Here is a 13,198-nt window from a genome sequence, read left to right as displayed (position 1 = left end):
CTATGAGTAAAATGTCAGGACCCAGATGACAAGGGAGATCATGATGGTGTTTGTACTGTCTATCCAGAGACTGAAGGTGACATGGATGAAGACCAAACCTACCATTCTTATCTCGAGGATAAGAAACATCCACACTGGGGATATATACGTAATCCACATTCTGATCATCATTATGAGGAATGCTCTCTGGAGCCTTCATCAGGGTACCCCAGTGTTAAAGTAAACAATGGGCTTAATCTCCGATCTTCATCGCACGATAAAAAAGTATTGCGCTAGGTTTCATCAGAATGAATCACAGCAACCACCACATTCACCTCCTGAGCTGAAACATTTTAAAAAACAGATCCACCTCCAACTTGTCACCACGAGTGGACCCAATTCCATGGCTTTGCCATGGCGATGCGAATAAGGATGATGAGCAAGAGGAAGGCGAGGGTGTGAAAGTGGGATGTCTGTTGTTCCTATAAAAGGAGATCCATCTCCACCTTTCCCAGATTCGCCTTGAAATGTTATAGCGAGTTTCTCTCGTTGGTGGAAGGAGCTTCCACTAAGTTTACTGTGTGATTTTGAAGAGCTGTGAAGAAACACAGTGAAATACATCCAGCTATCGACCGTATTTGGCAGCACTAAATCAAGCAAGATCCATCTTCTGTCCCTGAAACGGTGCCACATTTGGACAAAAACAAAATGCTGTACTCTTCAAAACGCCTACAGTCTGCCCTAGCTGCACTGCCAAGGCCCTGCAAACCAACATCCCCCTGTGCCACTTCTGATGGCGAGCATAGGAAGATGGAGGATTTGGGAATTTGAGCGATACTGAGGCAGTTCGCTCTCTGAGTGTCTTAAAATATCCCCTTTTGAGGAGGTTACTACTGACGTCAACAGCAACAGCATCAACCAGATTACAACTGACTTCAACCTTACTTTCCAGCCAGAACGACTTCAGAATCCTTGTAATACAAATAGCAGGGAAAAGAGAAAGGCAGTTCGCAGTCCAAACAGCAGGACGCACGCTGTTGTTGGCATCATACCAGAACTGATTACCAAAAACCGCAATCGGCCACTTTAGGTGGCAGAGTTTCAAAGCTACCCTTGTTAGGTTTCCGTAACATTTGTCCGATGAGCACTGAGAATGGTCCGTTTTGGCCACATAGTGGAGTATGTCCAGCAGCCCCCACAATACCCACCAAAGGGGATGCACCGTCATCTACATCTACTGCAGTGTGAAATCCTTACCATTATGGAAACAAATATTCCAGAGAACCGGTCGCCCAAGCCCAGCGAAACAAGGAATTCTCCTCCAGATCTTTCCGAAGAGTTGCGTCTTATCCTAGATCCCCGTCAACTGAACAAATTGCTCAGAAAGCAGTCATTTGAAATGGTTACACTTCAAGAACTGCTACAGCTACTCCAGGGAGGGGAATTTATGGTGGCGTTTGGCCTTAAGATGCTGAGTTGCATTTCCTGACACACCCAAACAACGAAACTCTAGGATGACGGTGTTCACAGCACAGGATGTCCCAGATTTCATCTTCGTGTAGTGAGAGGTGGGTAGGTGTCAGGCAGAGCAGCGAGCCAGGAATCTCCTGTCCATGGGTCCTTCCCAGTACTAACACCTCTTCCCTGATTTGTCATCTCTTTTGAGCCTGCCCATGACACTTCATCTCATTCCAGGTATCTTTAATCATAATAAAAAAAGATGTCACTGGTACCCAGTTTAATAATAATAAAGTTATTCCAATCTTCCTTGTACTGCATCTCATTGCTTTCTTGCAGGGGTCTCTCCATCTAGTCTGAATTTCTTTTTGAGGCTTTGTGGAAACCTATACATAATCAATGTGGGCCGCCTTTAGAGTATTTAATTCTGAGCACAATTTTGACTACCCTATAATACACTAGAAACCCCGGCCAGCAGCTGCCAGCTTTTTTTCTCTAACCTATGTGCAGCTATTTGAACGAAGAGAAAGGAAGATTGTATGCTGTTTCTGCCATTACCGACTGTGGTCTCTTTATCTCTCCGATCCCACAGGCAGCTCATCCTTCTAGTTGCTGGTGAAGATTCCAGCTACATGCCAGCCCGGGTTGTCGTTGTTGGAGGAGAGACACCTTCAAGCATCAACACGGAGCTCAACACAGTGAGTATGTGCGAAGGGATCGAAGCCTCGTAGGAAGACTGTTGCCCATAAAACAAAACATGCTAAATCTGCAGAGAATGGCTGAGATGCAGACTGTCACGACTCTGATTTCAGTCCCATACACCCCTCAACTCTGATTGACTGAAGTATCTTTGAACTCAACACAGCCCATTACTGTTCTCGAATCCATTGTTTAGCGCCTGGCCTGTGACCCGGTGTTTGAGCCTAGCCTTTGCCACTGCTGTACAGTTCCACCCAGCCCTGATCCATACTTTCATTCCCCTTTGGCGTCTCTGACCTGCCCTTAATTTTTTTAATAGGTGAACATTCCTGCTACTGCTAGCTGTGTAGTCTTATTGGAAAACTTGACGCGGTTTTGGCCGATTATCCAGATCAAAATCAAGCGTTGTCAGCAGGTGAGTGACCCCTAAAGCCCTGTACATGCTGTATATCGCCAAAATGCAACTCATGTTAGTGTTATTTGTCTTTCGGTGGCGTACTGTGACAATCCTATTATAATACTAAAGCTCCACAGTGTGAGAGACATTTAATTGATTGTTTCCTCTGGTATCACAATAAACAGCCTTTACTCTTCTTTTGGAAGGACCTGCCCATTCTCCAGTATTGGTAGCTTTCATAGATTCACATGCTTGATTTATTGCCAGTGGTGAGGCTAGGAGTTGATGTTTACGTCAGCTAGTTCTGAGAGTTTCTCTATGTCTTTTGTCCTAAACCCTACTTTCTCGTCTACTGTGTAAAATGAAGAAAGAGTTGAGCTTAACAATTTTGGTTGCACCAGCTTAAGTCAGATAACACTGGTGTTTGTAGCTGTTCAAAATGTCTATACGAATCACGATTTAGTTTTATCTACATTCTCATCGGCTGGCTCTAGATGAGGACAAGTGTTGTAATACAACCTTAGCCTGACAATTGAGGTACCTGTTGCTCAGGTCGTGGGGCCTGATTTCGTGTTTGGAAGACAGGTACTCCATCACAAATGTGATGGATATCATATACTCCTCTTTTTTTTTTTTTTAAACTTTATTTTTCGTTTTAATACAAACAATCAAATTTCACCCCCCTCCCCCCGACATCAGAAATAAGTAGTACATCCAGATCCAATCAGCAATCATATACATATGTGGTACCTTAGGGTGAGGCAGGCCTTCGGCCATAGCGCGAGGGTATCCGGGTCAGCCCCGCTCAATGCCGCACAGGATCTGCCTCTCCTACATCACCTCCCCCTCCCCCTCTGATGATAGCGGGGAATACAGTTCCCCACTCGTTCCCTCCGACTCACTCTGCAGCGATTGCCCCTCCTCCGCCAATCCCTCCATACACAGAACTCGCCACTCCAGAAGGTCCCCCTGCAACTTCTCATCTCTCCTAGAGCACTGCATATGCGTTTCTTCCGCCAGCGACCATTCCCTCACATCCCCGAGCCACCTCTCGAGCTCCGGGGCCTTTCGACCCATCCAGGTAATTGCGACCCTACGTCTCGCTAAAACCAACATTAACTGCAGCAGTTTATAGGCTAGTCTCCGTTTCCTCGGTTTGGGAACCAGAGCCAACAGGCAGTGTAGGGGTGTCCGCTGGATTTGGAGGCCAGTGGCGGCCGCAACGCGACCCACTACTCCCACCCAGAACGTCTCCACCAGCGGGCAGTCCCAGGCCAGGTGCAAGAATCCCGCCCCCGGTGCTCCGCACCGAGGGCACTCATCCCCCCTGCCCGTTCCAAACCTACTCAGCGCCTTCGGGGTAAGGTAAGTGCGATGCATAAAATTAAAATGGGTGAGCTTAAACCGCGCGTTACAGGATACTTTCCTTGTCAAGGCCCCGATTCGCGTTCGTTGTCCCTGGTCCAGAGGCTCACCCAAATCCGCTTCCCAGGCCGCCCACGCCGGAGGCTCCGGGGGAGCCGAATCGCGTTTCATCGCCGCGTATAACAATGCAATTAGTCTACGGCCCCGGCCGCACGTCAGGATTACATTAAGAGTCTGCGTCATCGGGGGCATCTCCGGGCACTGCGGCCAGACCGAGCGCACCACCACTCGCAGCCCTTGATAATGCAGGTATTGTCCCCCCCGAAGACCATAAAATTCCTCCGCCTGCTCGAATGACAGAAAGGTCTCCGAGGGGTACAGATCCGCCAACACTTCACAACCCCCCTCTCTCCAGTCCCGGTATGACACCTGGCGCTCTAGTTCCACCATGGGGGCCAGGATCCAAATCGGTAAATCCCTATGGAAGGGCGCCCTGCCCAAGACCCGCTCGACAAACCGCTGCCATACCCGCGCCGTGTTTGTCACCACGTAGGGCAGCGCAGCGTCCGCCCCCCTCATCAAAGCCAAGTGAAGGTCCGTCGCCGTGGCCCTGCCCGCCAGCAATCGCGTCTCCCACACATCCGTGTCCGCAAACCATCTAGCTGCCGGGAGGAGCTGCGCTGCATAATAATATAAATCGAAATGTGGGGGGATATCATATACTCCTTAATGCAAATGCCATCGAATATAATGCACTTGTAATAAGGCTGGTGGGATATCTGTTATGTCTGTGCACTACAAATCAGGCCTTTAGATTTCTGTTCTTTAGACCTCTAAGAAGATTGCAGACAGATTGTGTAGGCGTCCAGAGCTCCATCTTGAACTGTAGCCTACATTTTGAAATGGGAACGTTTCATAGTCTGGGCAAGCTTTAAAGGGACAAAAATATGTTCTTCCCCACACCAGCTTCTGCCTAACGAACTCCAAGGAGCCAAGTCAGGGCTAAAATACTCATCCGTCAGCGTTCACCTAATTGCTATATCCTAACACCCGAAAAGAACAAACCAAACAACTGTGTTCTCTTTTGGGTTAATGAAGCAAATAATGAATGGAACGGACACTGGTTTCAAATGTCATGTCTATTTCAAAATCTTCATGTTCTATGAGCCTTGACAAAGTCCCTTTTCGAACCTTTTCAGAGGGAGTCTATTCATCATCTTTCATGAACATAAGCCTTCTTACGTCAATAGGAAAAAGCCAGCAGCGGACTGTATAGGCTCCACCTCAATCCCCAGTCACAATAAGTATAATGTCCTGTGCACAATTCTTCCAGCACCTCCCGCTGTTTTTGTACCGCTTTGTTCGCCATAAGTTGGCAGGGTATGCTCAGACGTTGAGTCCCTTGCTCACTTTGCCACTGGATTCAAGCAAGCCTGGCAGAAGACGGCTGAAATGCAAGAAACCGGTCCTAGGATGCTTGTTTCCAGTCCAGGGAAGGCATGGCTTGGCAGTTCGGGCTGGACTGTTCCCATGAGGCACAGGGTCAGACTGATTTGCATATGGCCATGTCTGAACTGGGGTGGCAGAGTGGGCTAAAGAACGGTGATGGATCAAACCCTGATCTGTTGACTGGGTGTGAGTGTTTGATTGGTTCTGACGCTCCGTCCATCACCACCCCCTTTTGTACCGCTTTTTTCGCCATAAGTTGGCAGGGTATGCTCAGACGTGAGTCCCTTGCTCACTTTGCCACTGGATTCAAGCAAGCCTGGCTGAAGACGGCTGAAATGCCAGAAACCGGTCCTAGGAAGCTTGTTTCCGGTCCAGGGAAGGCATGGCTTGGCAGTTCGGGCTGGACTGTTCCCCTGAGGCACAGGGTCAGACTGATTTGCATATGGCCATGTCTGAACTGGGGTGGCAGAGTGGGCTAAAGAACGGTGATGGATCAAACCCTGATCTGTTGACTGGGTGTGAGTGTTTGATTGGTTCTGACGCTCCGTCCATCACCACCCCCTTTTGTACCGCTTTGTTCGCCATAAGTTGGCAGGGTATGCTCAGACGTGAGTCCCTTGCTCACTTTGCCACTGGATTCAAGCAAGCCTGGCTGAAGACGGCTGAAATGCCAGAAACCGGTCCTAGGAAGCTTGTTTCCGGTCCAGGGAAGGCATGGCTTGGCAGTTCGGGCTGGACTGTTCCCCTGAGGCACAGGGTCAGACTGATTTGCATATGGCCATGTCTGACCTGGGGTGGCAGAGTGGGCTAAAGAACGGTGATGGATCAAACCCTGATCTGTTGACTGGGTGTGAGTGTTTGATTGGTTCTGACGCTCCGTCCATCACCACCCCCTTTTGTACCGCTTGGTACCACTGTCCAGCAGATCCAAGCGTTTCAAGATATGGGGAGGTGCACCAGAAAAAAGTCCAATTCCAGTATGATTTTCAAAGTATCTTCTTTATTGTTTTTCTTCGACGTAAAAAGAGTTAAAATCCAGCCAACGCGTTTTGTTCCATATACTCCTGGAGCTTCATCAGTGCTTTAAACCGTGTGTAGCGATTTATTTTCTATAACTGTGTAACCTGATATTTCATTCATCTAGAATCAAATGAAAAGTCCCCCACATTAGATCTTCAGATTGTTTAGTGGGCTATGGTTAATACCGAGAAAATTCATCAAGCCCTATATTTAGTACCATAATACATATCCATGTTTCAAGTGATGTGCGGTCTGGTTTAAAAAGAAACACATTGAGGGGCGTGGCTTGGCCACGATAGTAATGGCTGCCTGACTCCAGAGCTCCGCCGAAGCTGGGACTCCAAAACCCGTAAAATCCGCATGAAATCCGGCCAAACGGGAGCTGAGTACCCAAACCGACGTCGGAGAGCACCAGGACGCCGGGTAACCCCCGGAAAAAGTTATTGGCCCCGGTACCGAAGCTTGCAGGAAACGGTGAAGTTCGTGAACGTCGGCGCCCGGGAGTGGGCGAGGCTCGCTCTCGGCGGCGTGAGCGCGAAGGCGGCGCGCTGCTCAGCCAGAGGTATCGGAACGTGAAAAAGAGGAACGCCGGAATCTGAGGGCGCTGCCGAGGGCACCGCCATACGCTGCGGGGCTGAGAATACCTTGATGGGGGTGGAGCGGCCCTCGTGAGCGCGCTGATTAGAGGCGACGGTACCAGAAATTAGGAATGCGGCGGGTACAATCTTCACCGAGCCGCACGACATAGTGCGAGAAATTGCCTTACATTTTGAGAAGGTGTACCAGAGTCAGTCTGATCTCACGGAGGACGACTCTGCCGAATTCCTAGCGGACATTAAGCTACCCACCCTTACAGACCGAAAACACGACCAGATGGAGGAAGATCTCACGTCAGAGGAACTAACTAAAGCAATTGGTGACCTTAAGGTGGATAAGGCGCTAGGACCCAACGGCCTCCCTATTGAATTGTACAAGCTTAAGCCAGATAGGATAGCGCCATATCTGAAAGCCATGTACAACGATAGTAAGAAGAGAGGTACACTACCGCGAGATCAGCGCATTGCCACACTCGTGGCAATTCCCAAACCAGGGAAACCAAGGGCTGAATGTACGTCGTATAGGCCAATATCACTTCTTAATGCGGAACCAAAAATTCTGGCCAAAGTATTAGCCAACAGGCTCCGGACTATTATAACCAAACTAGTACACCCTGACCAATCGGGCTTCATGCCTCATCACAATACAGCCCTCAACCTCTGGCAGTTACATGGCGTTCTGGGGTGTTGCCCCGGAATCCAGGAGGACGCCATGGTGGTCTCATTGGACGCGACCATGGCGTTTGACACCCTTGAATGGGCTTACCTCTTTGCAGTGCTCAAGAAGCTAGGTTTCAGGCCCAAGTTTATAGGCTGGGTGCGCCTCTTATACGCTGAACCGCTAGCAAAGGTATTCGCGCTTGGAAGAGGAACCAGACAGGGCTGCCCTCTGCCGCCGTTGCTATTCGCTCTCTCCCTTGAACCACTCGCGGCCTGGATACGCAGGGATGTAGCCATCCGCGGACTCCGTTGGACGGAGGGATGGGAGGACAGGATCTCATTGTACGCAGATGATATTCTCCTCTATCTCTCCTCCCCTGCGCGTTCCTTACGAGTGGTACTAGATATCTTTGGGATTTCGTATTAATTGGAGCAAATCACTAATCTACATGCTACATGGCACTGCCCCCCCCCCTACCCCCCCCCCCCCCCCCCCCTGCTCTCCCCCACCCAAGAGACTACACGATTCAGGTGGCGGAGGACGGCTTCCGTTATCTCGGTATATTCATAACAAGTGATGTCAAGAAAAGATATGACCGAAACCTGGTACCTCCATTGCAGAGGCTTCGAAGAGATGTAGAAGTCTGGAAGAAGTTGCCCCTGTCGCTGCTTGGAAGAGCGGCGCTGTTCAAGATGATGGCCCTGCCTAGATTCTTGTATGCCCTTCAGAACTACCCAGACATGGAACCGCAAGCCTTCTTTAGGGAGGTCGAGTCCTTGCAGAGAGATCTACTATGGGATGGTAGTCCTCGAATAGCTCTGGGAAAGTTCACGTTGGGGTGGTATGACGGGGGTATTGCCCTACCAGACATTCGGAAATACTACTGGGCAGCGCAACTAGCTGCGATTAACCAATGCCAGTACGGGAGTGGCGATGATCCTGCCTACGGGATGGACAGGTGGTTGCTGCCCGGGGGTGACTTCACGAGGTCGCTTTATTCCAGACCTACTAGGTACACGCTTACAGGCCCCACTAAGCATGCAGTCCACAGCTGGCACGTGGCCAATAAAGCCCTGGGATGGGCTAATAAACTCACATTGGCCACCCCCCTATGGGATACGGAACAGTTGGGGACTCTGGGGCGCACCAAAGGGTTCGACAAATGGGATCTCATCGGTATTTCGTACATTAGGGACCTGTGGGGGCGGGATGGAGTGGTGACATTTGCTGCATTACAACAAACATATGAAATGGCAGCGTCAGAACACTTCTGCTATGCACAGATTTGCCATGCTCTTCAGGCCAGCATCCAGCCTGACACGGATCTACCTAAGACATCCCCGCTTGAGGACAGACTACTGGATGGACACCTACCAGATAAATGTATATCCCTCACTTACAAAAAGCTCATCCACCACACCCCCGATCCCCTCACAACACTCGGGGAGAAATGGGTAAGGAATGGTCTAGAATTAGACGATGAGGAATGGCAGGAGGCGCTTTCCTCACCCAAAGAAGTGGCTATATCTGCACAATTAAAACTGGTACAGTTAAAATTTTCACATAGGGTCTATCTCTCGGGGACACAATTAATTCGCATGGGGAGGAGTGGGGACGGGCTATGCCGGAGAGGATGTGGAATGACAGGCGAATTCCTACACGTACTGTGGGAGTGCCCCTTGGTTCAGGTCTATTGGAGTAGTACCCTGAGAGTAATGAGTTCGGTGTGGGGGGTGCCATTACTGCCGGAGGCCAAGAGATGCCTTCTGAACGTTTGGGAGCCCACAGATTTAAACGTGAAGGGGAGGATATGGGTCACACTTGGACAGATGGTTGCTAAGCGCAACATAGCACAGTTATGGGGGGCCGCTGCCTCGCCTACGTTAAAAAAATGGAAGGAAGATATGGACTGGTGTATGATTCGCGAGAAAACGGTATATGTTGCACGGGGCTGTCCCAAAAAATGGTTAGCTATCTGGACTAAATGGAATGTATACCGGGGGGGATTGTGTGAACCAACGATCGTCTCGTCCCCAGAAGACCACTGTACAGTTTAAGAATTGCAATGCATATATTTTAACATTACCCGCTAAGTTAAAAAGTATGTAATAAAACGTGTTGAAAATGATGCAGAAAGAAAATGTACAGTACAGAGCTATATCACATGATCAAGGTTTTTCGAAGTTAAATAAACAGAGTTTAAAAAAAAAAAAAGAAACACACTGTTTAGCTTCCTGAAGAAGTAAGAAGTTCCAGGAGTATATGGAATGAAACGCATTGGCTGGATTTTAACTCTTTTTTTTTTTTTTTTTTATATCGAAGAAAAACAATGAAGAAGATTCTTTGATTTTTTTTCTGGTGCACCTCCCCATATCCTGAACAGCCTTCTTATGTGTCAATGCATCCGCCAGGAGGAAACATTTAAATCTAGGTGTTCTCCATAAATTAACCAAACATAAGCAATTACAATGAAAGTGAGTCTGAAAAGAACTCATGATGTGTCGCTAAGGTTCCACTTAAATCTGCTAATTAGGGACCGAGTAGTGCAGTTGAAAGGAGGTTGCATTTTTCTGTTCCAAGAGATGCCTGAAACTTTACTCATAAATAAAAGTGAGTCAGACCAACTTTTTGTATCTTTTCCTAAAGCTTACAAAGACAGAGCTTTGTCAGAGCAAGGCATATGAAGATGGATTGTGCGCTGCATCAGTTCACTAGGTGGGTTGTAGACTTCTGCTGATGAACACTGTGGGTATATCTAGCGCACCTCTCAGCTGTGACAGAACTGCACTCGTGCCACAACGCAGCATCCGTGTTTATATTGAGCGCCTTGCTCTAGTAAGCAGCTCTTCGCACTGCAGCAGAGCACAACGCCTCTTTTCAACACTCCACTGCCCAGTGAACTTACTTGGGTTGTTTGTTCACAGGACTCAGTGGCCTTCTGGCATCCTTAGTGTGGATGGGTAAGAGCAGCAGAGTCAAGTCAGACCCTGAAGAGAGTGGGTTAGGGTTCCCAGATTTGCAGCTCTATTATATGGCTGGGCTCCTGCAGTATGCAGCAATATGGTGTGCAGACGGCACAAATAGAGTACTGCATCTGCGGGCCGGCCTGGTGGACGACAGTGATTATCCCAGGGTGTTGATGTGTGGCGCCGGGGTGCCGACAGATTGCCCACTTTTCGTACGACAAGTGGCGATGGTATGGGAGCTGCCGGTAAAACAGGATTTACGTAGGGCGCCGTATGCCTGGCTTCTCCCTATCTCGTGGCTGAAGCCATTCCAATATGTGCAGTCGCTGAAGGATATGACTCAGTAGCTGGTGTGCAGCTGCCAGAGGGTGGCAGATCTAAATTCAAATAGTACCTTTGTTACTATGGTAGAGGTGGCCACTCTGCTCCAGGTGGCGCTGGAACAGTTTCTGCAGTATGCCAAACTTTCCCTTATGGCCTCGGGGAAATGGTTGCACATCCCGGAGGAGCAAGAGGAATCCCATACGCTAAGCATCTTACTAGATCCGAGCTCTAGCAGGGGTTCTCATTTCCCGACCGTATCTGGCACCGTAGGCTGATAGAGACATTGATTGGGGCCTAACTTTAATAATTGGACGGCAGACCTGGAAGACCCACTCACAGATGGTGAGTGGAAGCATGCATGTTCCCAAGTGAAAGACATCGCGAGTGAAGTGCGCTTTAAACTCACGCAGCTTTATTAGATGCATCGAGCTCACTGCAGTGTTTGCAAAGGCTTTTACCAGATTGTACATATATATGTAGATGTATTGTGTCCCCAGCACATTTTATTCATATGACATGGGGCTGTCAACAATTGGTGGTCTACTGGGTTGGAGTGGTGCAGGCGCTCATGGAGGTCATGGGAACCAAGTTGGAGAGAATGACACGTCATTGCCTGCTCTGGCTTCTGCCACTCCCCAAAACAGGGAGGAAAATGAGATATAGATTTGCGCTGCTGGGGCTGGTAATGGCCCGTAGACACATAGTGATACATTGGATAAATCCTTCACCTCTTCCGCAGCATAAATTGATGTTGGATCTGCGGCAGTCTTCGATGGCAGAGGAGTATAGACTGAGACGAATGCAGATGTACGAAAACGTGGACTGAGTTCTGGAAATAATGGGGGGAGATGGTGAAGCAACTGGAGGAACTGGATGGAATGAACGAAGAGCTCCACCTGTCGGCCCCTGAGGTGGAAGTGGAGCCCCCTTAGGTGAGAGTGTTATGGTAGCCGAGTGAAGACACTGAGTGGTGGCAATTCCACGCCCCTGCCCCCCCATGGGGTAGTGATTGGTGGAATAGGCGTTAGTTGGGCTTTTGAGTCTGTGCTGGACCAACTTCAAAGTGTAGAGGGTGGATGTGATATGTGGGAGAATGTCTCTACAGGTGAGGGCTGAAAGGAGCATCTCACAGACTGGTTTTTCATGTGTGTGTATCTCGGATAATGCCGCAGTGTTCAGTTGTTTTTATGTTTCTTGTATTCTGTATCACAAATGCTAATGAAGACAAGTTTGAAAAAACAAACTTGGGTTGTTTTATTGACGTGCACTCTGTGAAGATGCAACAGTGCTCCTGTAACTTCCCACAAACAGAATAATATCCTTTGTCTTAAAAGGCCCTCACCTGGGAAATTCAAACGTTCGAATGAGCTCCTCCTTTTGTCGTGTTTTAGCCTCACTCTGAAAACATTTGAGAGTGGGCAACTCGTTCTGCACTTTGCAGAAGTCCTCCTGCAGCTTGCAACTCTATGAGCTCAGGAAAGGGGCCACTGTCAGGCTGTTTCCTGCAGTCGCCATAACTAAGGTCTTGCCCTGGCTCCGTGCAGATGCACACATGGATCATCCCATGCCTCCTTGGTTTGCACCTTTGCTTGTGGGTTTCATACGTTTCTGAACGGCTTGAGGATCGGCTTCTGGCCCGGACCAGTCTGCTTGAATTTCAGTCTTCCCTGTGTCCCACCATAATTGTTGTTGCCTGGTTTGATTCCTTTACCTGACACATGAGCATTCACAAGGTGGTGAGTAAGCCTCTGTTTGGACACCTTTGAGAGGAGCATTACACAGGGCCAGAAATTATCAGGAAGCAGCTGGACTTGGTTGCTGCATGAAAACAGGAGTCTTGATGCCTTAATCCCATTTGAGATTACTTTCATCTCTGCGTGCTTCTCTGTCGTTAGTAGAGCTGTTGTGCACTCTGAGCACAGTAACCGGTTTCTGGTTCCCCAGGGATGTTTGCTAGAATGAGAGGATGGTGATGCCTTCTATAGTCATCAGTCATGTTACTTTGCTTTGGAGATGGTGATTGTAAATAAGTAGGCAAATGACCGTGACCTATCTCTGTGGGGGGGCTTGCTCGTCACCTGTGACCCTTCTGCACTAGTAATGTCATCTGTCTGTGGTGGGAGTGGCTGATCCTTTCTCGTGTGCAGCTGGCGTGACTGGTGGTGGCGGCGCTCATCGTTCTTGGGATGTGGTGCTTTTCATATGTGCTGCTGGCGGGGGAGGTCTCGAGCCCGTGTGCATCTGTGTGTGCGCACTTCATTGTTCAAAGTAACTGAAAGAATCC

At 48.9% G+C, this 13,198-nt stretch overlaps 1 protein-coding gene across 1 annotated transcript in view; it reads left to right on the top strand.

Moving 5' to 3' along the window:
* The window catches only part of LOC146813655 (cullin-9-like), a 570,887-nt gene that overhangs the window by 357,193 nt on the left and 200,496 nt on the right, over positions 1-13,198 (top strand). Inside the window, exons 21-22 of the mRNA XM_085610143.1 lie at positions 2,030-2,135; positions 2,456-2,551. Of these exons, the coding sequence (XP_085466269.1) occupies positions 2,030-2,135; positions 2,456-2,551 (202 nt within the window). The remainder of the gene's footprint in view (positions 1-2,029; positions 2,136-2,455; positions 2,552-13,198) is intronic.

This window comes from Triturus cristatus, chromosome 6 (genome assembly GCF_964204655.1).
Source record: "Triturus cristatus chromosome 6, aTriCri1.1, whole genome shotgun sequence".
In the NCBI taxonomy this organism is placed as follows: domain Eukaryota; kingdom Metazoa; phylum Chordata; class Amphibia; order Caudata; family Salamandridae; genus Triturus; species Triturus cristatus.
The sequence above is the reverse complement of the archived record's forward strand: the minus strand, read 5'-3'. Positions and strand labels throughout refer to the sequence as shown.